This window comes from Clarias gariepinus, chromosome 27 (assembly GCF_024256425.1).
Source record: "Clarias gariepinus isolate MV-2021 ecotype Netherlands chromosome 27, CGAR_prim_01v2, whole genome shotgun sequence".
Classification (NCBI taxonomy): Eukaryota; Metazoa; Chordata; class Actinopteri; order Siluriformes; family Clariidae; genus Clarias; species Clarias gariepinus.
The window spans coordinates 20,178,846-20,204,051 of NC_071126.1; the positions used below are offsets into that span (position 1 = coordinate 20,178,846).

General features: G+C 39.3%; 2 protein-coding genes across 2 annotated transcripts; both read right to left on the reverse strand.

Moving 5' to 3' along the window:
- Positions 1–1,007: 1,007 nt before the first annotated feature.
- On the reverse strand, positions 1,008–8,201 carry ahsa1a (AHA1, activator of heat shock protein ATPase homolog 1a). Its single transcript, XM_053489257.1, has 9 exons — positions 7,877–8,201; positions 5,862–6,052; positions 5,678–5,760; positions 5,005–5,122; positions 4,813–4,895; positions 4,608–4,733; positions 3,356–3,457; positions 2,613–2,664; positions 1,008–2,175 (listed from the first exon to the last, which is right to left on the reverse strand). Exons 1-9 carry the CDS (start codon positions 7,954–7,956, stop codon positions 2,003–2,005), a joined length of 1,008 nt encoding a protein of 335 aa, XP_053345232.1. The 5' UTR covers positions 7,957–8,201; the 3' UTR covers positions 1,008–2,002.
- A 6,021-nt stretch (positions 8,202–14,222) lies between these two features.
- si:dkey-177p2.6 (uncharacterized protein LOC568712 homolog) lies at positions 14,223–22,969 on the reverse strand. The gene is made up of 2 exons (XM_053488405.1): positions 22,571–22,969; positions 14,223–15,918 (listed from the first exon to the last, which is right to left on the reverse strand). Exons 1-2 carry the CDS (start codon positions 22,702–22,704, stop codon positions 15,273–15,275), a joined length of 780 nt encoding a protein of 259 aa, XP_053344380.1. The 5' UTR covers positions 22,705–22,969; the 3' UTR covers positions 14,223–15,272.
- Between the last annotated feature and the right edge of the window lie 2,237 nt (positions 22,970–25,206).

Genomic DNA, 25,206 nt, shown 5'->3' on the forward strand with positions numbered 1-25,206 from the left:
CAGATATGTGTTAGTGGAGCAAAATAAATGATAAAGTAAACAAACATATCATACTTTATTGTATGTATAATAAATTCCATTTGTAGAACTTTTGTATGAACAACATTGAGGGTGGTGTTGCTTAAATATATCTCTAATAAAGTCTTTATTGCCTTCTAAAAAGAGTAATGTTTTAAAGTCACATATTTTTTCCATATCGCTTGCAAATTTTTTGGATGTTAAATGTGTTTTGCACATCCATAGTTGTATAGTGTGTCTAAAATGCATCTCATACTGTGAATGAAATCAATTTCGGTGTGTCGTGTGGACATCATCATACTGTGGATCATACTGAAGTATTTTTGGTACTTTCTTTACATCGATGGATGGGTAGGGGTGCCAATACTTTTCACACCTGCACAATTAAGCGGTTCGGCAAAGACAAGGGTGTCTTTTCTCAACTGTTTATTTAATAGTGAAATACATCATCATAAATAATTCAGGTTTATATCATCTATATATTCAGGAAGAAGATGATTTTAAACTTGAACCACTGAACCCTTCAGTGATCACAGCACCCACATGTACTGTACATATCCACAAATCAAATCACACTGCTGGTAGAAAGTAGAAGTAAAATTGTTGTAAAATAAACACAAAGTTGAATTTTTACTGTTTTTTTATCTGTTAAAACTAGGCACAGACTCTGAGTGGAAACATAACGTTTAAATCTGGTGTTCTGAAGATGAGTTAGTGATTTGTCTCTCTAGGAAGTATTTCATTAACTAATGAAACATACTGTATACCTTGTTAACATTTTACTAATTAAAAAATACAAACTTTGATGCCTTTGATCTGAAATTCTTCACCTTTTTAAGATTATTCTATTTAAAGTAATAGTGTAATCAATTATATGGTGACATTTACTGTAATAAATATTGTGTATAACTTTGCAGTTTTTGGTAACATCACAGGCTGTGTTTTTTTTTATAAAATATTTTTATCTAATTCCTTTTTATTTGTTTATTTATTTATTTTTATGTTGTAAGTGGAATAAAACACTTATAAGACCCTGAATAATCTTAGTTGCTAACAGTGACTGCTCTTCATTTCTGGTCATTGCAGTACAAATTTTTTTTATTGTACACTGTCTTGACAAAAAAAAAAGTCTACAAACTCTAATATTTCATTCCGTCACCTTTAGCTGTAATTACAGCACACAATATGGTTGTCAGTATATTTGTGAAAATGATTCCTCATGCGCCCAGAACCATTTTTTGCAGGGACGAAAACCTCCATAGATGTGATAACCTGGTGGTTCAGTATATTTAGGTGGTTACTGAGTCTAGACCTGAGTAACTGATCAACCCCAAATCATAACACTCCAGAGGCTTGTACAGTGGACACTATGCATGATGGGAGCATCACTTCATGTCCTTCCTTTCTTTCCCCCATCAATCAGGAATAGGCTAAACCTGGACTTATCAGGTCACATGACCTTTTTCCATCACTCCAAAGTCCAGTCTTTATGCTTCCTAACAAACTGAAGCCTTTTTCCTAGTGATTCTCACTAACGAGTGGTTTTCTTAAGGAGACACAGCTGTTTAGTCCCAATCCAGTGAGTTCTTAACACATTGTATGTGTGGAAATTCTCTTACTTTCACTATAAAACATAGCTCTGGTTTTCACAGTTGATTTTTTTACCATGCGATATCACCAAGCATTTAAATCATCTCCATTCTTGATTTTTTTCTTACCACATTTTTAATGGTTCAGCACTTATCCTTTCAGGTTTTGTTAATGTGTTAAAGGATTCTTAACCCAGTTCCAGAAATTTCAAATCTTCTTGTTTGTTTTCTTAGCTTGATTTAATAAATACAATAAAGTGACCCTTCTAAATGGCGCCTTTTTTTTTTTGACCTGGTAGTGTACAGTACAAACATGCCTATGCTCGTGATGTTTTCTCTCCAGTCATCACAGCATCATTATACTTTGGAAAATAAATTAGAAAACTCAATGTGTCTCAACAGATCCGAGCTCCGTAACCGAACGTCTGTTTAATGGCATCAAAGTAATATCTCTTCCATCCCTCCTTCATTCTCTCCTCCTCTGTGCTGGGCACGCCCTTGACTTCCACTGACAACACGGTCTCACTTCCTCGGTCTGTAAAGTCCAGCGTGACTGTCGAGAAGTGTCCTGAAAAAAAGTATTGCTGGCTTAAAAACTAAAAGAAAATGTTTTAATTAACCATGAAACAGGACTTCCTCTTCTGCAAAGTACATTAAGAATAAAGATTCTATTGCTGAGTGCAAAAGTTTGTGCCCACATGCTCTTCATATGTGGAGAAAGTTAGAATGAGCAAGTTTTTCTGGGAATTTTTTGAATCACAAGTTAAAAATTTAGTTCAATCCACCAAAAAAAAAGGAAAAATTCACAATTTTATCTAAAATCTACAGACATTTTTTTGCCATGTGAATCTCTTTTATTTACATTATTGGCTCTAAGTAAGCTTTTTATGTAATCTTTTGAAAACTTAATTTTATGAAACACTGACATTTCTATCTCTGTAACTGATAGAGGGTGTACAAACTTTGCATTTAGTTGTACAGTTGTAGAGTTTTACTTTTTCGTACCTGCAGGCCAGGATGAAAACCTCCATCTCATGACGATTTTCTGATTTGGAACCTGTGAGGTAGAAATGTGAAGTTAAAGGGTGAGGTAAAGTCTGAATGTAAAGTCTGGAGGAAATATGTCAAGTAAAAGTGTGAGGAAAAAGTGTGAGGAAAAAAACTGCCAGGTAAAATTGAAGGGTAAAAGCATGAGGTAAAAGTGTCATTAAATGTGTATGATAATTGGGTGAGGTAACAATGTGTTATAAATGGTATAGAACAGTCTGAGGTAAACATGTGAGGTAAATGTCTGAGATAAAGCTGGGTTAAAATGAGCCTAAAGTGTGGGATAAAATTTTGAGGTAAACATGTAAACAAAAAAAAAGTCTGAGGTAAAGGTGAGAGGTAAAAGCGCTGGGTAAATATGTAAGATAATTGGGTGAGGTACAAGCTAATGAATGTGACATAAAAAATGGAACAGTCTAAGGTAAATGTGTCAATTAAAAATGTGAAATGTAAAACGTGAAGTGAAATTATAAGATAAAAGTCTAAGGCTAAAGTGTGGGGTAAAAATTTGAGGTAAACATGTAAACAAAATGTCTGAGGTAAAAGTGTGAGGTAAAACTGCAAAGGTGTGAGAGAAAATGATAAAGATATAGTGTGAGGTAACAGTCTGAGGGAAAAATTCTAGCTAAAAGCAGGAGGTAAAAATTAAAAATTTAAATGTTCCAGTGAGGTGTTAATGATTATGACTTTTCAGTCCTCACCAGTTCGGCGAAGTGTCCGTGCACGTTTCCCTCCATCAGCCGGAACTGTCCTCCGCTCACCCCGTCCACACAGGCGGCGAGGTGCGTGAACGCCTGAACCATCTACGAATATTAAACAGATCAATCATTACCGTGTATAAAGTAATGCATCCTATTGCATATTAAATGGCAGTCGTTAGTGATATATTGTGATTTTGGTAAAAACTAAGAATTAATACCACGTACCACAATATTGTATAACCCAAACCTACTTGCCTCTGCCAGGAGGTTACAGCCTGGCTTTAGATAGATCTTTAAACAAAATAAAGAGGACATCTCCGCATGCAAAACAACCACAATACAGTAGAGCACAGAATAAATCTTTTGCAAATTGTTTGAACACTTTATTTAAATTAAACCAGAGGTCTACATGTACAGTCCTGAGGATGTAAACATGTCTGAGCTCATCTACTTTAAAAAACAGTGTTTTGCAGAAAAACAAACAAAACTGTTAAATGCTTTTTATTCTTTTTTTAAATTGATTTTTAATTAAATTAATCGTTATCCCTGTTGTGTTTTTCCCCTCGGGTTTCCTTGTTTGGGTTCGTGGGACTTTTATACTGACGGTGCCTGAATCACTATCTGCACCAGCTCTGAACTTCTAGTCAGACTCTCACTGGTTTCAATCAGTTCTCGTCTATTTAATCACTCACTCAGCTCCTAAACAGAATTTGCAGAAGAAATGCTCATCCATTTTATGTTTATTGTTATTCTGCAAAAGTGGCAAAACATGTAGTTCCTCAAACAACCACTAGGAACCAGGCTCCAAAAGTGAGTCCATCCCTCATAATAGAGCCAACGTTACCCCAAGATTTTGGTCTCCGTAGCTAGATTTCTCATTCATAATAATTGTAAAGTGGGTGTTTTATATGGGTTAAAATTATTAAATTAAGCCATAACATAATGCATAATTAGGGGTGTGGCTTATTGAAGTGACAGCTGCATTGCAGGTGTCAAAACTGCCTCTTATGCATTTCATTTATACAATTTTTTACTAATTTAATCTAAATAAATATTAAATATGTATATTTTTATCAAATGGAGCAAAATTATTATTATTATATAATTAACTTAAATTTATTATCATTTTATTAAATGTAATTCATATGTTACTATATAAAATCAGCCTATACATGTGTCATAACAGACCATCCCCCCTCCTCGTCATTTAAATGATAAATAAAATGTGTGACTTTTGGAGAAGGAGCCTGACCTCCTGGTTGAGGAAGACTCTGTAAAGCTCCTCGGGTGAGGTGAGGAACGTCTCCTTCAGAATAAATGAGGCCGTGGAGATTTTCACACCAGATCCTGGTGATTTAGGGGCGGCAGAGGAGCAGCTCTGAGGATGAAGGAGAGAAGATGACACAAAACTTATACTATATACTTATATATAAATTCAAAAAGCAGTGAGAGCGTACCGGGTTCTTTTTGTCCAGTTTGACGTTCGTCTGCTGCGTACTGACGCTCTCAGCTTTGGGCAGAATCATACCCTGAGAGAACTCTACAGAAACAAGTATATATATATATATATATATACACACACACACACACACACACACACATGTCTCAATCCTGAAAGTAAGCATCTGAGTCTTTCAAATTAATTTCACCTTTTTTTAAATGTAAGACGTAGCCCTGTAGAGCCAGTTTGACCTCCTTTTCTCCCTCCTTCTTCATGAGGGCAGTTAGAGGTGTGGGGGGCTGGTCTTTACACGCCGTGATGCAAATCTGTACACAGGACAATAAATATGAGTTTAAAGTACCTGCCAGTGTACTCTTGAGTATCAGATGAGTGTAAAAGTTTTCCATCCTGAGTCACGCCACAACTGTTCCAGAGTCTGAGTCAAGTAAAGACTTTTCCAGGGGTCACAGTCTAAGTCAAGTCATGGCTTTTCCAGATTCTGAGTCAAATGACATTTTTTTTCAGCATCTGAGGCAAGTCATAATTTTTTCACTTTGATTGAGTCAAGTCAAATGTTTTTTAAGGTCTGACTTGAGGCACAAGTTTTCCACTTACAATCAGAGTCATAACATTTGACAAACTGAGTCTGAGACAATTTCCACACTTTTCAATTGGAATCTTCATTAGGTCATAAATATTACATGAGCGTCTGGGTCAAATCACAGGTTCACCACTGAGTCTGAACAATTAAGAAGATTTTTCCACTCAGAGTCTCATCAGAACATTTTTCCTCAGAGTCAGAAAGGATTAATGAGTTCTGAGCTTTTAAATCTGATTCGAGTCATAAGATAGTTAAGTACATCTGCAGTAAATTTACTTACATCCAGATCATCCATGTCATTTTCATCTGACAGGTTCATCACTTCGACGTTCCCCTTATACTTAATCCCATTTTTTGCGGTTCCTAAAAGCAGAAGAAAAAGAACCCAGATGGGAAGAACATGAACGGGATTATCTTCAAAATTTGTTGAATAACGAATCGTGAGTGAAACAGCGTGAACATACCGGTCCATGAAGCTTTAATGGTCCACTCGTAAAAGAAGATGAGTTTGCCTTTGCGGTTGTTAATGGACGCCTCGCCCTCGATCTCGCTCACGTCCGTGATCTGGCAGAAGCCGTCTTCGTTTTCCACACGGACTCTGAGAAGGAGCTCGTTCAGAATGTCCTGGGACCAGGGTGTGACATCACGCTCCGTCCTGTAACGAAATGAATAAGGAAATCTGAAATCAGATCCAGAAGTATTGGCACCCTGCATGTAATTAGGCAATAAATAAATATATGAAGAGCCCATGCCTAAACTATAGCTGTGTACACAGTGTGTAAGCTGTTGGTTCAGAATGCGGTGATTCATTTTTTATAAAAGCAATAGTACAGGCCACAAATCCAAAACACAGGTTTATGTTTATGCACTCTTAAGTTTCACACAAAGTTTTTTTAATGTAAAATTTATGAAAGCAGTCTCCACGCTCGGTGTTCTATAACAACCAGAGGTACAGTAAAGCTGTTTGAGGTTTTATTTCTCTTCTGATTCTTTGTTAGGATATCAAAGGCTTTAAGAGTGAGAATTACTGAGGGAATAACTGTTTATAGCTGCTATAATGTTTATTTAGTATTTAGGCTACATGTTTCTTTAAAGTATTTTCATCAGTTGCGTGTGTAAGAGAAATACACCACTTGCAGATGTGCTGTTACAGGAAAATAATCAATTATAAATTCCTCTCCCCGGTCACTCAGTATTTAACTCCAACAGCACAGTCTGAACCTAAAGTCTTTTTATTATACGTACAGGCACTCTGCTCACTCTTACACCATAATTATAAAGTTAAATAAACCATAAACAGCTTATCTACATTACACACGGATCTGAATGGACACAGAGTTCTCCTGATCTCGTGCTCAGCACTCGACTCTCTGACCATCTGCTACTCCAGTCTCCACATGACACATTTCTATTAATGGCCTTCAGGAACAGAGGAACGGAATTCCAGAGGCTTCTCGCTAATGGTGGAGCTAACGCTGGAGCTAACACTGGAGCTAACGCTGGAGCCGGGTGTACGGCTGCTAACGTTGAAAGAGACCAGGACAAACACTCTACACACATATCAGCGTTTATTAGAACTAAACACATATGATTATAGTGCATTAATCTGAGAACTCTAAGAACGATTAGCAGTAACTTCAGTAATTCAGCTAATAAAGTTGATTATACTGTAGTTTAAACAAATCTTAACACCTAATTTACACCCTGAGGATTATCTCTGATTGTCCACTATTATTCTTTCTCTCTCTTTTTCTCTCTCTCTCTCGCTCGCTCTCTTATCTTTATAATCTCACCTCGAAGACCTTTTGAGAAATTTAAACTTAATCATTAATTTAGTATACATTATTTAAAAATGTTATTAATCAACTAGTTTACACATATATAAAATAACTTACAGTCACGTTTTTAAAAATATTTTCAACAATTTATCATTTTATTCAACATTTTATCTGCTTAATATATATTTGCACTCCCATTTATTATAAAAAAAAATCTTTATAATCACCTCAGGTTAGTAACACTAACCTTAGAATGAACATTAAAGCTGAATTTAATGTAATAAAGCTACAAAATTCTATTTAATTCAAGAAGTCTAAAATGATATGAATAAATAAATTATAAAACAAGTTTTATAGGATTAAAGGTTTATAGTTTACAGTTTTCACTGATTTAATACAAATGTCGTGTTTTCTGGAGTAACTGAGTCTAAAGTTTGTTTCCTATAAACATTTAAATGAACTACATGCAATTTAAGAGACAATTTAGATATTTTATTTTAAAAAAGCATGCACATTGCTGAATAGTTAGTACTGTTTATCAGCAGGCTGTCTTTACATTCACACACACACACACACACACACACACACACACACTTTCACCATAGACTAAAACCCACACAGTTCAAAAGCGAGCTCATTATAAATGAACTCCAGGTGTTTAGTAGCTGCACTCCTGCTAGATTGTGGACGTTAAACCCCACCAGTGCCAGTTGTTAACGTTGGTGGCGTCGGCTCTTTCCTCCACGATCCAGCGCGGGTCTCCTTGTCCCCACTTCGCCATGTCTCTGTGTGTCTCTCCTCCCTCAGCAGACTCGCTTCACCCCTTCAGCGGAGCAGCTGTGACACACCGAGTTATTTCAGCCTCCAAACAGCACTGAAGCACTTCACTACCAAACAAAGCACTTTATACAGTATAAGAGTTCAGACGTTTAACCTGTAAATTAGCACAGGATACACAGAGAAAAGCTTAAACACGAGTTTTTAATAAGCTCTTGTTTCTGTATGACCGGCTCAGGCCGAGCTTCATCTCAGGTATTTATGGTCCTGAGGGCAGAAAGTACCAGAACGTTATTAATATCATCAGTGTGGAGGTTACACACGCAGTAAACTGCACAGAAATAGATCAACTACCAAAGATACGTATGAAGAATTTCTACGGTAATAATTAACAAATAATAATGAATCTGTTATAGTTTTATACGCTATTTTCACTCAGATTAAAGTTACACCAACAAACAGCATTAAACTTTAACCTGGATTTAGTTTTGATCAATAAATATAGACGTACCAGACTTTAAACCTTATTTTAAACAGAACCATATAAATCCACTTTTACTATTGCAGTAAAATAAAGTTAAGATTATTTGGTCTTGTGTTATAATTAACGGCTCTAACGTGGTTTAAAGTAAATGTAATCATCGGTGTGGTGTGTATGTGGAATGAAGCGCCTCGGGACACGCTGTCACAGAATTTTATTTATTTTATTTCATGCTCTTTCAGTATAATATTTTACTATAATCACACCTGAGTGTTTTATTACACAAATAAAGTAATGTGATAAAGAAACACATTAGTCTCCTGTACATCCAACACAACATGACGTCACACACACTGAATAAACTCATCTGTAGGTGTACAAGGAACCCAGCAGGTGGCGCTGTGTGTGCTAATATAAAACTAAACTTTCATAATATTACAATAAAAATGTATTTTGAATAATTCTGACTGTTATTTGTTTTCTTCTCATCAGCGGTCTTTAATTCACCGGACGGGAAGTGACAGCTTTAAAGAAATGTCTGATTTTCATTGAAGGAAGCCGAACTGTCAGTCAGTCTGTGAGTGAGTGAGTGAGTGAGTGAGTGACTGGGTGAGTGAGTGAGTGAGTGGGTGAGTGATTGAGTGAGTGAGTGAGTGGGTGGGTGAGTGAGTAGGTGAGTGAGTGTGTGAGTGAGTGACTGGGTGAGTGAGTGGGTGAGTGAGGGGTGAGTAAGTGAGTGGGTGAGTGAGGGGTGAGTGAGTGAGTGAGTGGTTGAGTAAGTGAGTGGGTGAGTGAGTGAGTGTGTAGGTGAGTGAGTGGGTGAGTGAGTGAGTGGGTGAGTGAGTGTGTAGGTGAGTGAGTGGGTGAGTGAATGAGTGGGTAAGTGAGTGAGTAGGTGAGTGAGTGTGTAGGTGAGTGAGTGAGTGGGTGAGTGACTGGGTGAGTGAGTAAGTGAGTGAGTAAGTGAGTGAATGACTGGGTGAGTGAGTAAGTGGGTGAGTGAGTGACTGGGTGAGTGAGTAAGTGGGTGAGTGAGTAAGTAGGTGAGTAAGTGGGTGAGTGAATGGGTGGGTGAGTGAGTAAGTAGGTGAGTGAGTAAGTAGGTGAGTGAGTGGGTGAGTGAGTGAGTGACTGGGTGAGTAAGTGGGTGAGTGAGTGAGTAGGTGAGTGAGTGGGTGGGTGAGTGAGTGAGTGAGTGGGTGGGTGAGTGAGTGGGTGAGTGAGTGAGTAGGTGAGTGAGTGAGTGTGTGAGTGGGTGAGTGAGTGAGTGGGTGAGTGAGGGGTGAGTAAGTGAGTGGGTGAGTGAGGGGTGAGTGAGTGAGTGAGTGGTTGAGTAAGTGAGTGGGTGAGTGAGTGTGTAGGTGAGTGAGTGGGTGAGTGAGTGAGTGGGTGAGTGAGTGAGTGGGTGGATGAGTGTGTAGGTGAGTGAGTGGGTGAGTGAATGAGTGGGTAAGTGAGTGAGTGGGTAAGTGAGTGAGTAGGTAAGTGAGTGTGTAGGTGAGTGAGTGAGTGGGTGAGTGACTGGGTGAGTGAGTAAGTGAGTGAGTAAGTGAGTGAATGACTGGGTGAGTGAGTAAGTGGGTGAGTGAGTGAGTGGGTGAGTGAGTGAGTGGGTGGATGAGTGTGTAGGTGAGTGAGTGGGTGAGTGAATGAGTGGGTGAGTGAATGAGTGGGTAAGTGAGTGAGTAGGTGAGTGAGTGTGTAGGTGAGTGAGTGAGTGGGTGAGTGACTGGGTGAGTGAGTAAGTGAGTGAGTAAGTGAGTGAATGACTGGGTGAGTGAGTAAGTGGGTGAGTGAGTGACTGGGTGAGTGAGTAAGTGGGTGAGTGAGTAAGTAGGTGAGTGAGTGGGTGAGTGAATGGGTGGGTGAGTGAGTAAGTAGGTGAGTGAGTGAGCGACTGGGTGAGTAAGTGGGTGAGTGAGTGAGTAGGTGAGTGAGTGGGTGGGTGAGTGAGTGAGTGAGTGGGTGGGTGAGTGAGTGGGTGAGTGAGTGAGTAGGTGAGTGAGTGAGTGGGTGAGTGAGTGACTGGGTGAGTAAGTGAGTGAGTGGGTGAGTGAGGGGTGAGTGAGTGAGTGGGTGAGTGAGTGAGTGTGTGAGTGGGTGAGTGAGTGACTGGGTGAGTAAGTGAGTGAGTGGGTGAGTGAGGGGTGAGTGAGTGAGTGGGTGAGTGAGGGGTGAGTGAGTGAGTGGGTGAGTGAGTGAGTGAGTGTGTAGGTGAGTGAGTGGGTGAGTGAGGGGTGAGTGAATGGGTGGGTGAGTGAGTGAGTGGGTGAGTGTGTGAGTAGGTGTGTGAGTGGGTGAGTGTGAGTAGGTGAGTGAGTAAGTAGGTGAGTGAGTGGGTGAGTGAGTGATTGAGTAGGTGAGTGAGTGGGTGAGTAAGTGAGTGGGTGAGTAAGTGAGTCTATCTATGAATCTTGAAATCCCCCTTTATAATTCAGTTGAAAGAAAATGAGATCTGTTCAGATGTAAACAACGCTCTCAGTCTACTGTATGTCTGGGAAAGTTGTCGCTCCAGGAAACTGTTACAGGAAACTGAGACAAGTGTTAATCATGTTAATCAAAGTGCTAAAACTAACAAATCTGGTGCGGACATTTGGCCAACAAAATAAATAAATTAATAAATAAACAAAAGGTGTTTATTCAGCTCTAAATAAGAATACTGACATTCAGCTGATCCGGCTTCTCAACAAACTTGAACGAATGCTGATATTTCAAGCGTTGCTTCGAGACAAACCCGGACTTGTTGATTGTACAGAATAACAGAACACAGTTATGAGAGTGAAAACTCCCTTTATTTCTCTATATAATCCCCTAATACACTAATGCACGTATCCCAGTGTTTTACTAGTGCTTGGACACCATCAAGGTAGACAGTTTTCCCAGAACTTAAGAGACGTGATCGAGCCACCTGCTTCACGTCCTGACCTCGTTCCCAGCCATTTCCACGTTTGGAAAAAAAAGACATTAAAAGAAGTTCCTGGGAGGCCAGCGTTTCAGATGTGAATCAGCTAATTCATGACTGAAACACCAGCTTTCCAGGAACTCCTTTAGTGGCACAAACAAGTGGAAATGTCTTGGAGTGAAGTGAGGACTGTATGGGGGATGTGGCAATACTGTAACTCCCAGACAACTTTGAGTCTTTTTTTTAAGTAATACTGCAGAGCTTCTCTTGCTCCTGTACTTTTCTGTTAGTTTTTATTTAAAAATTATTTTTGTGATATTTGCTGGAAGATTTGGTTTATATGTTTAGCTTGTTCATACGACTCACTTCCTCACCATCCTCATTTGTCCAGATTGAGTAAAAAAAATAAAAAAATAAAAAGAATTTCTGCATTGATTTTAATCATAAATTACATATACACTGGGTGCCAATAATTCTGAACTGTATTTATTCCATGACTACACGGTTGTGTGCAAGTGTGTAATTCTGGACCTCCTTCGTAGGAAACAAAAACAAAAGAGTACAAACACTCGTGATTTTGTAAATATGTGTTTATTTGTTCCACACTGATCTGCTACAGCAGTATTGCATAGAGCACAACTGATGGCGAACACACGCACCGTTGGTATTTACAGGACAGAGGGAGCTACGACTCGGGCTTCAGTCCTTCAGGTGAAAAAAAACCACACTCGTGTCAGGTTCTGCGTTCTAGTCTCACACAGCGCTCTGTCAGAGTGTGTGTGTTCATTCATATTGCACTTGGGACAGAAGTTTACAATTATATCAGGATATTTCACAAAAAAAAAAAAAAAAAAAAAAAACACATCCGAGGTTTAAATACGATCCTTAAAGCTTAAAGTCACGGCTCTCGGACGAAGGTTTTCTGATTTCATGCTGTGTTTAAAGGAAGAAGTGACGTAAAGGCAGTTTCGTATCCAAGCTGCGCGGAGTACGGCGAGCTCGCTCTTCAGGTCTGCGCTCGATCCTAAACATCACATACACATGAATACATGGGACTTTAAATTTAAACACAGGCGTAAAAACGCGTTTATAAAGAGTAAGGCTTTAGACATGACGTGCTTTCTTCCAATTTCAGGTTCATTGTGAGATCAGTGTGAAAAACAGCTGCCAGATTAACCAACCGCGCCAAGGACGGGGATCTGAATAAAATACACTCTTTATACAAATACTTATCATCATCATCATCATATATATCTCTCTATATATAAAACTCTGTATACTCTTCATTTTATGAAATATTTACACAAAATGTTGTAATTATTACTTAAAAGTTGAAAAGCTTAAGTGAAACAAAGTTCCACATGACAGAATAACAAGAATGAGGAAAAATTCACATTTAAATAAAAAGCAATAAATTAAATTCACTCTGTATTTCTTTTTGTTTCGTTGTTTTTTTTTTTTTTTAAACAAACCGAGAAATAGAAAGGAATATTTACAAAATGTTAACATTCTGAAAACAAGAAAAAAAAAAGAATTTTTAAAAAGTACGGTTTAATTTGATCCACAGAGAGAGAGAGCGGGAAAATCAATCAGACGTCTGCTTCAAAACGTACGTCTCAAGTCTCGGGTTTCTGCCTCATGACAAAGAGGAGGAGGGAGGGAGGGGGAGGGGCAGGAGTGGAGAGGATGTTTGTAGGCCAGAGTTGAAGGAAGAAGGGACGGTCTTATTTCAAAACAAACAAACAAACAAACAAACAAGAGAAGACCTAAACTAATAAAAAAAAAAAGATAAGCATCTACCTGCTTTATAAATCTAAAACAAACAAAAGAAAAATCAACCAATCAATCAAGAAAAAAAATGAATAAACGTGTGACACAGGGCTCTAAACAACACATAGTTGAGCATGTGAGTAGTCCTGAGCAGAGGCGGGTTTCCACATGAAGCTCCGCCTCCAAACCATTCTGATTGGTTGAAAGGGGGAAAAAAAAAAGCCTTCCTTTTTGGGTAAAGGGTGGGGAGCGGGGTTGTTGGTCTCCACATTCTCATTTTCAGTGCAGCCTTTTCCACAACTTCCTCCTTACATGTGATCGTGTTCAGGCTTTAGCTCCAGCTCCTCCTCCTCCCGTGCTCTCTCTCTCTCTCTTCCCTCCCCCCTCCTGACCAGCTCCTCTCTCAGTGCAAAACGCCACACCCGCTCACAGCACATTTCCACAGGACAGTGTGTCGACTCTTGATTAGTTAAAGTGGGAGGAGTTTTAATGGTTTTAATAGTTTAGTCAAAGAGTCTAACTCAAAATTCATTATAATGTCAGGGTATAATTTATATTTGCAATGAGTGGGAGTTTGTTGCTGCGGTATTTAATGAACCATAAAAGCCAAAAGAGGTCACTGCGTCTTTTGGGATGTAGCTCCACATTTTAGCTCCACAGTACGCTGTAACAAAAGTACACTAAATAAACTAATCTTCAAGTTAAAAAATATATATAAGCACTGTGGCTTGTTGCAAACCAAGTATGATTGCCAGTCACTTAGGTACTTTACCATAACCAGACGTTTGCTGCAAGCCCTGCCCCTTTTTGACGCCCTCATGAGAATCGTGTCAACTTTTTCCAGCGTGTCACACGTCCTCGCTTTTCCAGCACTGAGAATGCAACTCCCCCCCCCATCCATTAATGTGAAATGAACTGTATCGATTTTGTGAGCCTTTGTATTAACCTGACCCTGACTAAAATATTTAAGAACAAACCAAGACATCATGTAATCAATAAAAAGCTACTTCATATTTAGAATAAATCTTGAGAAAAAAAAAAAAGCTTAAAAAGCCCTAATGTAGGGGGAAATGTCAAAGAAAAATCCAAATTATTTGTTCAATATTAAAACGCTATGTTTTGAACAATGTGGATTTTACATTAGAATCACTCGACCAATTGATGAACTGCACAATTTAGCTCCGCCCACATTTCCCAGCATTGATTTTGTTAGCCCTGTGTGAAAAGCGTGTCTAATTACTCTTTCTCCGCACCACACCGTCCCGTGGAAAATAAAATAAATCATACTTGAAACATTTTACACAAAAGTCTGAGAAAGCGTCCGATTAGCGCGGATCCGAGGCCGGGATTCCTCCGTAGTGTCTTAAGGGTTCAGAATAGATTGCGTATTTGCAAAACATGGCTTATTTAGAAGACTGGGATTTATAGTGAAAAACAGAAATAAGGAAGTCTGTGTGTGTCCACAGTGTGCATGTCCGCCATCGCTAGTCTTCATCCTCCGTTTGTAGGCACTAAAGTTCGTGATGCGGTCTGACAGTCGGGGGAGGGGGGGGACAAATACCTATATACACACGCACACCAAAATGTAATTCTTTGTAAAAATTTAGAAGGACCGGATGTCTCAGAGCAGGCTGGGAGTGATGTGTGAAAGAATAACAAAAAAAAATTTTAATAAAATATCATAAGAAATAAAAAGGAAGTTAAAGGAGGCAGATTGCTCTTGGTTGTTGAGAGGTAGTGTGAGTGTGTGCATGTCACCGTCGGTCGTAATCACTGATTAAAATATAGGTTTATATTGTATAAAGCTCGTGAAATACTCACAGGATCAGGTTCGTTCATAAAAATTAAATAAAAGCTCTTTCTCCACAAAAGCAATCTGCTGCACGTCATATTTACAAAGTCTGTTATAAATAAGAAAGCATCGAGTGGTGCTAATACTTCTTCACACTCCAGTTCGTTGTCGTCGTCCCTGCATATACGTACACGTCTCTGCTCAAATAAGGACAGGACCAATGTGCCTCCTACAGTCTGTGTGTTTTCTTATAAATATCAGTTCTCTGTATAAAAATAGATTAAATTACAATAATAAAAAAAGAAAAGGTTTAACTTCTTTTAAACATTTCATTCAGTGTGGATTTTGCCGATGTCTCGAAGTAGCGGCGGGGGTTCAGGAGCGCACCAGGATGTCCATGATGTTGTCAAGGTCGCTGAGGTCGGCCAGGCAGAGCTGCAGGTTCGACAGGTTCTTCAGCGCGTCCTCTCTCGGGGCGGAGAACGTCAGGACCGAGATCTCTGATGAGTCGTACATGGATGTGTCGATGTCCTCGAAGATGTCGTCGAGGGGCAGGTCCGTCAGGTAGCTGGTGGAGTTTGTGATCTCGAAAGTGCCGAAAAGCGAATCGGGCATCTTCGGGTCCGGCTCGCCCGGGAGTGCCGGTTTACTCCCGGCGGGTGTCAGCTCTAATGAGGATGATGTGGACATGGGTGCGGAGAGAGGAAGAAGTGGCGAAGGGTCTACGGGTACGGATGGGAGTTCCGGGGCGTGGCGTGGGGTGGGAGGAGGAAACCGAGTAGGTGAACTGGGAGGCGGCGCGTCTCCGCCCTCCAGCCTCATCTCCAGCTGGATCTGGCGCAGCGTGTTGGCCAGCAGCACCGAGCGGTGGAGGCTGGGCTCAACGCACCGATGGCAGCTTTGCAGTTTGTCCAGACACAGGTCCAGCACCAGCTGTCTCTGCTGGGGGTACGGGAGGTCCAGTGCGGACTCCTCAGAGTCGCTGTTCAGCTTACGCTTCACCCCACGGCCCAGACCGTACCTACACACACACACATACAGAGAGAGAGAGAGAGAGAGAAAGAGAAAAAGAAAGAAAATGTTCTGTAAGCTTCAACTTCATCATACTCACTCAGTCTCTGTTAACATGAATAATAAGTTACACCACAGCGGTGTTGGATTCTGATCATCACAAGGTGTTGATTAATCGTCCTTAACACGCAGTGTTCTAAACCATAATTTTTATGGCAACAGCTCATAAACAACAATGTGTACACAAGTGCGGTTAACAATAAAATAAAAACTAAGGGAGGACTAATTGTTGATATGGTGACGTTTTTTAAATATCTAAGGAGACATTTACTAAAGAAGTCTCCAGCATCAGCACGTTTTACGACATTTTCAGGAGCTTAAATTTGTCACACACACGATTATGCAGTGAAATGATTATACAATTGCCCATGACCTAAAAAGAAAGCTTTCTGTGCGTTGTAGTAAGTTGCACTAAAGAGTCGAAATATACAAATATAATTTTACAATAAAAGGGATAAGAATATTAATTGTTAAAAATACACACACATACATACATACACACATAAAAAAAAAAAACATAGGGGAAAAAAAAAATTTACATTATTGACCAAAATAAAACGAAATAATTTTATCAAAATAGAAGTGCATAAATATGCAGGTACAAAAAGAAGTTATAAACTGCAGTTTTTTTCCAATACTCTCATTCAGCAGTGTGCGAACAAAAGCAAAAAATGTGCTTTAAACTAATATACAACTGATAACGCTGCTTACACGTTAACACGTTATATTGTCTTAAGTCTCATTTAATGTTAAACTTGAAAGAAAGAAAGAGTCTGGAGCGGGAGCGCAAACAAACCTCACAGGAGATGAGAACACTACATGCTTGCAGTACGATGAGTCCTAATTACAGCTAATAGAAATAGAAAAACATGCCGCTTTTAGGAAAATACTCAACTTCAGTATTTCAAGTAACAGTAACTTCATTGAACTGGCAGAACTAAAACTGAAACCAAGTTACAAGTGACCTTATATAACCTTGGAGATAGAAAACGGACTTCAAAATTGAAAAACAAACAAAAACTACTTTTTAAATTTATGATAGAGATGAAGCGGTCGATCGGACTGTGACCAGAATTGTCACTTTTTTCAGTTTGATTGCCTGTGACCGCTGATCAGCCTCAGATATAAACCATTCTGTCCTGAGCGCAGAAGCATCCGAGTTGCGCAACAGAAACACATTTCTATGGAGTTACATTATCAAAAATCATGCTTGTTATAAAACCTTTGATCTGCCCTTAATCTCCAAACTCTGGGTGAATTAGTCTTAGACCGTCACCATTTTTTAAAAAATTCTACAGGTGGATGCACTCTAAACTTTTTACATCCCGTGTGGTAGGAGCGAATTATTTGGCAAGTTTGTTAATAAATAATAATTAAGGTGGTGAACAGAGATGCGCACTGCTCAGTTAAAGTTATACTGCTTTATTTAAAGTTAGTTTGTATTGTTTAAACGCTGCACTTGGGTTTAAAGTTCAAAAACTAATGTTACAAGGAATGTCCTACATTAAATTACTTATTAAACTTTTTAAAAGGTTTAACACTGTAGCCAAAAAAAATCTGGGGAAAATGTAATATCGAATCGGAATATTTATAAAATCGTGATACTTGCTCTGAAGGCATTGTGATAATATCGTACTCCGATGTGACTATTGATTCCTGTCCCATCCATCTCCATATAAACAGTGTTATTTTGCTGCGCTACACCGTGACCAGCGTGACTATGGTGGTGGTGGTGAAGGAGGAAACAGTCAAGACTGTCCACTCGTCTCTCTCTCTCCTCTCTGTGGTGTGGGTGGCTCAGCCTCCTCCATTTATCACGCTGCAGCACACAGGAAAACATCATCCCCCCACAGCTCCAACCGCAGACTGCACCACTCTGTGCTTCACTGCAGACAAACACACGAGCCCTGAGGAGGGCCTCGCCTTTTCCCTCCACTAATCCACCACACGGATCATCACGGAGCCAAGAAAGAAGATCTGCCCCGAAGAGCCTCGCTCACAAACCCAGACTCAATAAACAAGTCTCTACGTCTTTTTTTTTTTGTTATTTAAATTGTCCCCCTTGAGGAGACATTTTCCAAATGACCCCAGACCAAAGTCATAAATATTGGCACCTCTGCATACTGAACTACTAAAAATTACAAGAGAAAAGATGAGGTTCTGATACTCTTACTCCTACAATAGAAAACACACTATACACAAAAACGACTCATTTATCCTTTAGAGAAGCAAAAAGACAGAAATTGTTACTAATGAAAACTCATCTCCTACATTTTACACATTAATATGTTCTCTGAAACATCTACAGGTGTCAATTAATTTATATAAATGAGATTTATAAAAAGCTTCTGGGCTCGAAACAGCACAGAGACTGAAACTGTACTTAATTAAACAGGAAATTCCCTCCAGCTTAACAAACACTGCTCCACACACACACATGGTAAACCGGTGTAAAATAATAAGGCGAAGGGGTGTGCGTGCGTGTGTGTTCTGTAGCTCAGGCCGTGATTTAAACCGAGCCTCTGCTATTAGATTGGCCCCGCCGGTCTGTTCTCCATGGCAACAGCAACAAGACGAGAGGATGGGGTTCGAGTGGTGTCGTGTCTCGTCTCTCTTGTCGAGCGCAAGAAACACAACCGGGAGAACTGCGAGAGCACAGAGACAAGGGGCTGCACCGAATCGCTTCACGAGTCTGCACACTTTTACACAACACCAAACATGATCAGAGAGATTGCCTGATAAACTGTTCACAGACAACACACACTAACGACGGACTGTATGTCCTGAGCAGGACGCTGAAACAAAACTAAAACACTGACGTGACACAGGCTTATGCAAATGTTTTCTTAGAGAAGGCACCTTAATCTCTGGAAAACATCTCTGTATGCTTCTACCTGGGTCTACTTCCTGTTAGCCCGGCATGTGCAGACTTCCTGTCTGGGCTGTTTGTCCATATGATAAATGTCCACACTTGGGTATAGAAGACATTCAAAGGCTGATTTATACAAAATACAAAGACACTATTTAGGAATATAAACATGAAATCAGTATGAGATAAATTACTGTTTGAGACGTGCTTGGATAAAATCAGATAATTTATACAAATTTAAGCAAAAGTGCATCAAGTCACATGATCACAATAATCATTTAAACGGCTGTCCTGTACTGTAATACAAAAAAAAGGGTTGATTTACATCTCTAGTTTAACTGTAGAATCTGTACCTGTTCACTTGAGTCTTTTTACTTGTGAATAAATAAAATAAAATTTTCGAGCCTCCGAGTGGCGCAGTGGTAAAGCGCTCGCCCTATCATCCGGAGATCGCTGGTTCGAACCCCGGGTGATGCTGTTTTCCTCTCACAGCCGGAGGCACAAAGAGAGCTGATTGGCCGAGCGGGATGAGAGGTACTCGTGCTCCCACATTAATGCTCTACAGCCAATCAGGGGCGTCTGTGAGCTCGTGCATGCGGAAGGAGCGGCTAGCGCTTTCCTCCGAATGTGTTACTTCACCCCTAACGGTACGTGAGCAAGAAGTTTGAAAAGATGCGGTCATCTGACGTCACGCGGTTCGGAGGAAACACGGGATAGTCTTCGTCCTTCCGGCTGAATGGTAGTAGTAGCCTTAATGTGGGTGCCCCCTAGTGACGGGGAGGAATTGGCCACGACTAAACTAGGGGAGAAAATTGGAAAAAAAAAAACCAATATAAAAAATAATAATTCAAATAAGTGTGGTGAATTCCGACACAAAAAAAGCAGAACGTCACTGAATCAATATCTCGCTGCCCCTTCAATCCAATCTGTTTCTAATTTACAAATTATGACCCCCAGTCATGTGACAAAGTACACCTTTCAGACACCTTATTGAAAAACAACTAAAAACGTTGCACATTAAAAGACTTGTCAAGGTATACAAATTCTTTACCTAATGAAATATTAAATCAATTTTCTTTTTTAAAATATTTTTAATAAAAATTTTAGGTAAGATACATAAACCAAACATATTTTAGATGCTCCTACTAATGTGTTTGAACTTCGCATAAAACCGAATAAAAGTTACATCACTTGTTTGATCACAACGCTGATATTTGATTTTTATTAACAAAACCAATAGCTGAGTGTAAGTCTTTCCACATTGGCGCTGCTCGCCGCTGCTGAACAGGAAATAGTTTACGCCTTGCGCAGTGTTTGCTATTTTAGTTTATCACACTGTTCGACATAAATGCTGCCTTTTGTTGTATTGAGCCAGAGCTCACTTTAAACTACTTTTCATCCGCAGTTCTGCGATTATTAGGGTTTTAATTTGAGCATCACTCTGTGTGTAACACCTTCATTAAATTCCACACAATTCTAGACTAATAATTAAGTCTCCTGTACTAACTTTATTCTTAAATATCACTCAGATGTCCTGTTTGTGTGTCAGTGTACAGATCGGGGTCTGGAGTCAAGTTATGTTCAGTTGACTGCTCACTGCCCTGTCTAAAGCTTCCTGTTTTTTTAATAAAAAAGGACAACTTCCTGTTTCACTTCTACTTCTGTAAAACATTCCTACATTACAGACGAGCAAACATTGTGTGGAGCGTGCACTATATACTGCAGATTACTTTTATAAAGATTAATCTACTGATTATTTTTCACAGTTAATCTGGTTGGATTATTTATTTTATCTTGGCAGTAAACAATAACCATAACTTTAATGTCTAATATTTTAACATTAATATCAAGCATTTTCTCTCTCTCTTTTTTAATGAAAATCTTCCCAGTATCAAGAGTAAATAAGTTCAGAGGCTGTGTGTGTGTTTTCGAGCATATGGTCTTAAAATTCACATCGAAAAAAACTGAAAAGAAAATCTTGCACACAGCTTCGCCTTTTGATTAGACCCAAAAACACAAGTCTCTCTCATATTATATCAGCTGCATTTGTCTCAAAAAGGCCTGTGCATAAATTACATACTATAATATGAATGTAATAAGTAATATATACATAAGCAGATGTTTGAAATTATACCACTGCGTCACTTAGTTTTAACTAAGTGGAATGCAAAAACTATCCCTTGTTCTGAAAAAAAACTGTCACAAAAACATTGTCACTGGAGACTCCTTCCCCTAACCAACTCATTGGTTTATTACATCACCCTCTGACCAATCAGAACTCCCAACTGTATGTAGAAAAAATATGAATCAGGAACCTTTAGGAACTTAGAGACAAGACGCGATGAGACATAGATAGCATGTAACAGTCTTGTCACCGAGACAGATCAGATCTTTACTTTCTACCTTTTTAGCTTCTGTGCCGAAGGATACGAAAGACCGTAACCTGCCTGTTCTGATTTAAATAATTATCCGATGTATCCGTTATAAAGACATCCAAGGACACTTAACATGTTAAACATGCAAACTAATTACTGCATCACTTGCAAATTAACCTGCTATAAGCTGTCAAGTCAGGGAACAAATAAATTTAAAACTAAGGAAGGAACGGACACACGATCTCATCGCAGTAGCAAAAAACAATCGTGTGAAAAAAAAGAGGAAGAAACAAGTTGGAGAGGCTTGCATGACAGCAGGAGAAGCTGAGGAGAGAGAAGAGCGAGCAAGACAGGGAGGGAGAGAGGGAGGGACGGAGGTGTGGGCGAAAAGTCTAGCAAATCCTCTGCAGGAACCAATCTGACGACAGATACAGAAAGGCAGGAAGTCCTAATATGGGCAGAGGTGGTAGACAGCTGTGAGTCAGAGCAGTAAAAAGGGAAGTTAGTCACCTTTCGCCATGATGTACAACTTACACCATGACTCTTGTATTTTAGCGTCGACAGGAGTGTGTCAGCATCTTATATTGTACATCTCTTCAAGAACACACTTGACTGAAATTTACAAATATATTTTTGTATTATTATTAAAACAGAAATACGTGCAAAAAAACATTTTAAATTAATTTAGTGATGATGCATATTTATGCAAAATGCAAATCTGATTATTTAGAGCAGGATAGGTTTATGTTAACGAGCCGTTACTACAGCAACCATATAGCATCAGGTCTCTTATTGTTAGAAAACCTTCTGACCAATCAGAACCCAGAGCTGAAATTGTGGGAATCCCGCCAAGTATCGCGATACGATAGTATCCCTCTTTTCTCTAAGCGAGACACGACTAGGAGGTGAAATGTCAACTTTATCACATGCAGAACCTCATAAAAGTCAACTTTAACTATCGATTTGTGCGTCTTGCAAGCACCATGTTACGCAACACGCACTGACACATTAGCTGAGACACTGTTCTTACAGACGCTTTTTTTTTTTTTAAAGGAGATTCAAACGACATAAAAAGAAGAAAATGTTAAAGTTTGTGTTACTGTGAATTGATGCAATAAAGTGCACGAGCTCGCGCGCGTGAGCGTTGCAAGAGCCCCGCGCGCGGTCGCTGTAAAGAGAGAGCGAGAGTGGCTAACATCAGCTAGCTAACAGTCTCAGGCGTCCAATATCTAACGTTTTAAAGCATTAAACACGTCAAATCCCGTCAGTTTCCCTCACCAACGCTACGAAGATGAGTTTATATCTGTGCATATGGCTTTTTAAATATAAATAATAATTTATAAGAAGAGATGTTGTACCTTGCTGAGGAAAGGGCATCTCCTTGGCCGGGTTCAACTTCCTTCTTTAGCACAGAATCCGCGTCCAGTCGACACACAGAGGTGGCCTTACCTTTCATGGACGCTTTTAGTGATAAAATCTGCCTTTGTCCCATATCATAATGTTTCTACAATCCGGTTTAATAAAACTTCCAGCGATGATTTAACGTAACACGCTACGCTGAAACCAACCGTCCTGCTAGTCGCTACATCCTTACGGTTAATCAAACTAACGTGATGTCGCGCTTCGTTAGTAAATCTCCCACTAAAGTTAAGCAACTAGACCCGGTTAGAGCCGGAGTGAGACGAAGCGACGCCGAGCAACTAACTTGTATGTGTGTGAGAGAGTGAGAGAAGCTCCGGGAAAAACAGGCCAGCTGATGGACGGTCGTCAGGTGAAAGCGCGCTGATTGGTCCGATTTAATCCCAGCCGTGCGCTGATTGGCTCAATTGTACATAGAGCCCGCCTAGTAACTGCGCACGATTGGTTGCTCGCCTCACGACTCTTTTCTGATTGGTTGCTCGGTTCTCCCACACGGAACTGAGCACGTGACTGCTTAAAAGATAATTCTAGTTTGAATCGAAACACACATTTATATATATATATATATATATATATATATATATATATACTTATAGACTCAGTTAAAAAAAACACACACACACAAACAGTTTTCTATAATAAAAAAAAAACATTATATGTACTGTACATAACGTATCAGTATTTAAAGATTTTTTTCTGTAGCCCGGGCTGGAGATTTAAACTGTGGCGTAAGCGCAATGACGTCAATCCTGACGTCATCTGCTGTAGTATTCGCCACTTTAAAGGTGCAATAATAATTTCATATATATATATATATATATAACGAATATATATGTATTATATAATGAATAAACATATTATAAATGGACGAGGAAACCTGTTGTTGCAGCCTAGTGATATTTACACTGATAAAATGATTCCTATTTTATTGTTTAAAAAAATCAATAAATTATTTTTACAAATTCTTCCACAATCGATATAAATAAACGAAAGGTTTTGTCTGTACATTGGTCAGAACTCACTTTTCAGTGATATCAGTATGTTTTATACGTTGGAGGACCTGAAACCAGAAAAAAATGTCTCTGTCTGTCGGATTATAAAAACTGTCTGTCTGGACAGAATTTACTGAATCTTCTGCAGTCCTTAGATCTCTGCCTGGAGTTTAATCTGCACCATAAGTGAAATCTAAATGTGGAGTAAAAGCGATGTTATGAACAGTTATGTGTCGAATAAAGTGAATATTTTTACTGGGATTAGTTCATATTTTCACTTTGGCTGAAATAACAGCGCTAAAGTGGTATAAGTGAATTTTAACACGCTGGAGTGGTTTTAAGACAAAACTTCATCTTTATCCTTTTATCTACTTTTTCCATTTCTCATCTGTGATTCACTCTCCGATTACCGAACAGGGAGTGTATTTGTCTGACCACCAAAGAAGGACAACTTAGTGTAAACAAGGCGTAAGATACTCAACCTTACAGAATGGGATTTCTTTGTATTAATACGTTAGACAGAGAGTTCTGCTGTACAGAGAGACACACAGACATGTACGTGGGCTTTCACATGAAATGATAATATCACTGATTATATTAAAGCGGATCATGTTATGTTAATCTTTAACCTTTTAACTATTTGTACAAATTAATGTTGGAAATTCTTCCACACTACACTATTAAAGGCTTCGGGGGCTCAGTGGTGGGTTTCTCACCGGCCATGTGGACGTCTTGAGTGCGCTACCCACCCAACACCCAACACCCAACACCCAAACCCCAGCCGCTGTGGAAAACGTGAGGGTTGCGTCAGGAAGGGCATCCGGAGTAAAAGCTGCGCTAAGTTGTGTGTGTCGTTCACAATTAAAGTTTACAACTTTAAGAACTTGTAATTACCCGGTAATCAATCCATTAAAACACACAAATAACACAATCATGGGGTAAATAATTGTTTAAATCCCAATTTTTTTTGCTACATGTGCATTTTATGTGAGAGATTGTATGACAGAATTCATGCTGAATTAAACAATGTTAGGTTTCAGGATGAATTGAAAGAAAAATTAATATTTCTTGACGCGCCAGCCGCACCTCGATACGCTTACCGACCGGCCTAAAACAGACAAACACACAAGACCACATTTAAGCCATTGGCCAGGTTCCCTGTGTCCCGTACAAACAAAGAACCAGCCATTAGCATATAAGTCGTAGAGAGACAGACGACAGGAAACACATTAGCGTTTTCCGGTTAGACAAAACGGTTCCGCCGGACATGAGCTATTTGTATGTATATTCGTCTGGACACGGCCTACGGGAAGTGTTACCATATAAGGAATCGGAAAACACCATGAGGACGTTGTTTTATGGACACGGAGGCATGGGAAAGATCACATCATGTCACAAAACCTTACACACGGTTAATTCCTTCATGTTCAGTAAAGTGGAGCTTAAACAGCTTCTTCTTCTGTGCTTATGATTTCCATATTCTTATTGGTCAGAAGGTGTTGATCAGTTTTCTCTTACAGCAGCTACGATGGTAGCAACCACAGGTCCATATTAACATTGTTTCCATGGTAACCGCTGGTTTG

Coding starts and splice junctions, on each gene's coding strand:
- ahsa1a (XM_053489257.1), bottom strand. CDS start 7,956: ATGGCGAAGTGGGGACAAGGAGACCCGCGCTGGATCGTGGAGGAAAGA. Junction 4,896..5,004: donor CGTCTTACATTTAAAAAAAG/GTGAAATTAATT, acceptor TTGTTTCTGTAG/AGTTCTCTCAGGGTATGATT. Junction 2,665..3,355: donor ACGGACACTTCGCCGAACTG/GTGAGGACTGAA, acceptor TCTACCTCACAG/GTTCCAAATCAGAAAATCGT.
- si:dkey-177p2.6 (XM_053488405.1), bottom strand. CDS start 22,704: ATGGGACAAAGGCAGATTTTATCACTAAAAGCGTCCATGAAAGGTAAG. Junction 15,919..22,570: donor GATGCCCTTTCCTCAGCAAG/GTACAACATCTC, acceptor GTGTGTGTGTAG/GTACGGTCTGGGCCGTGGGG.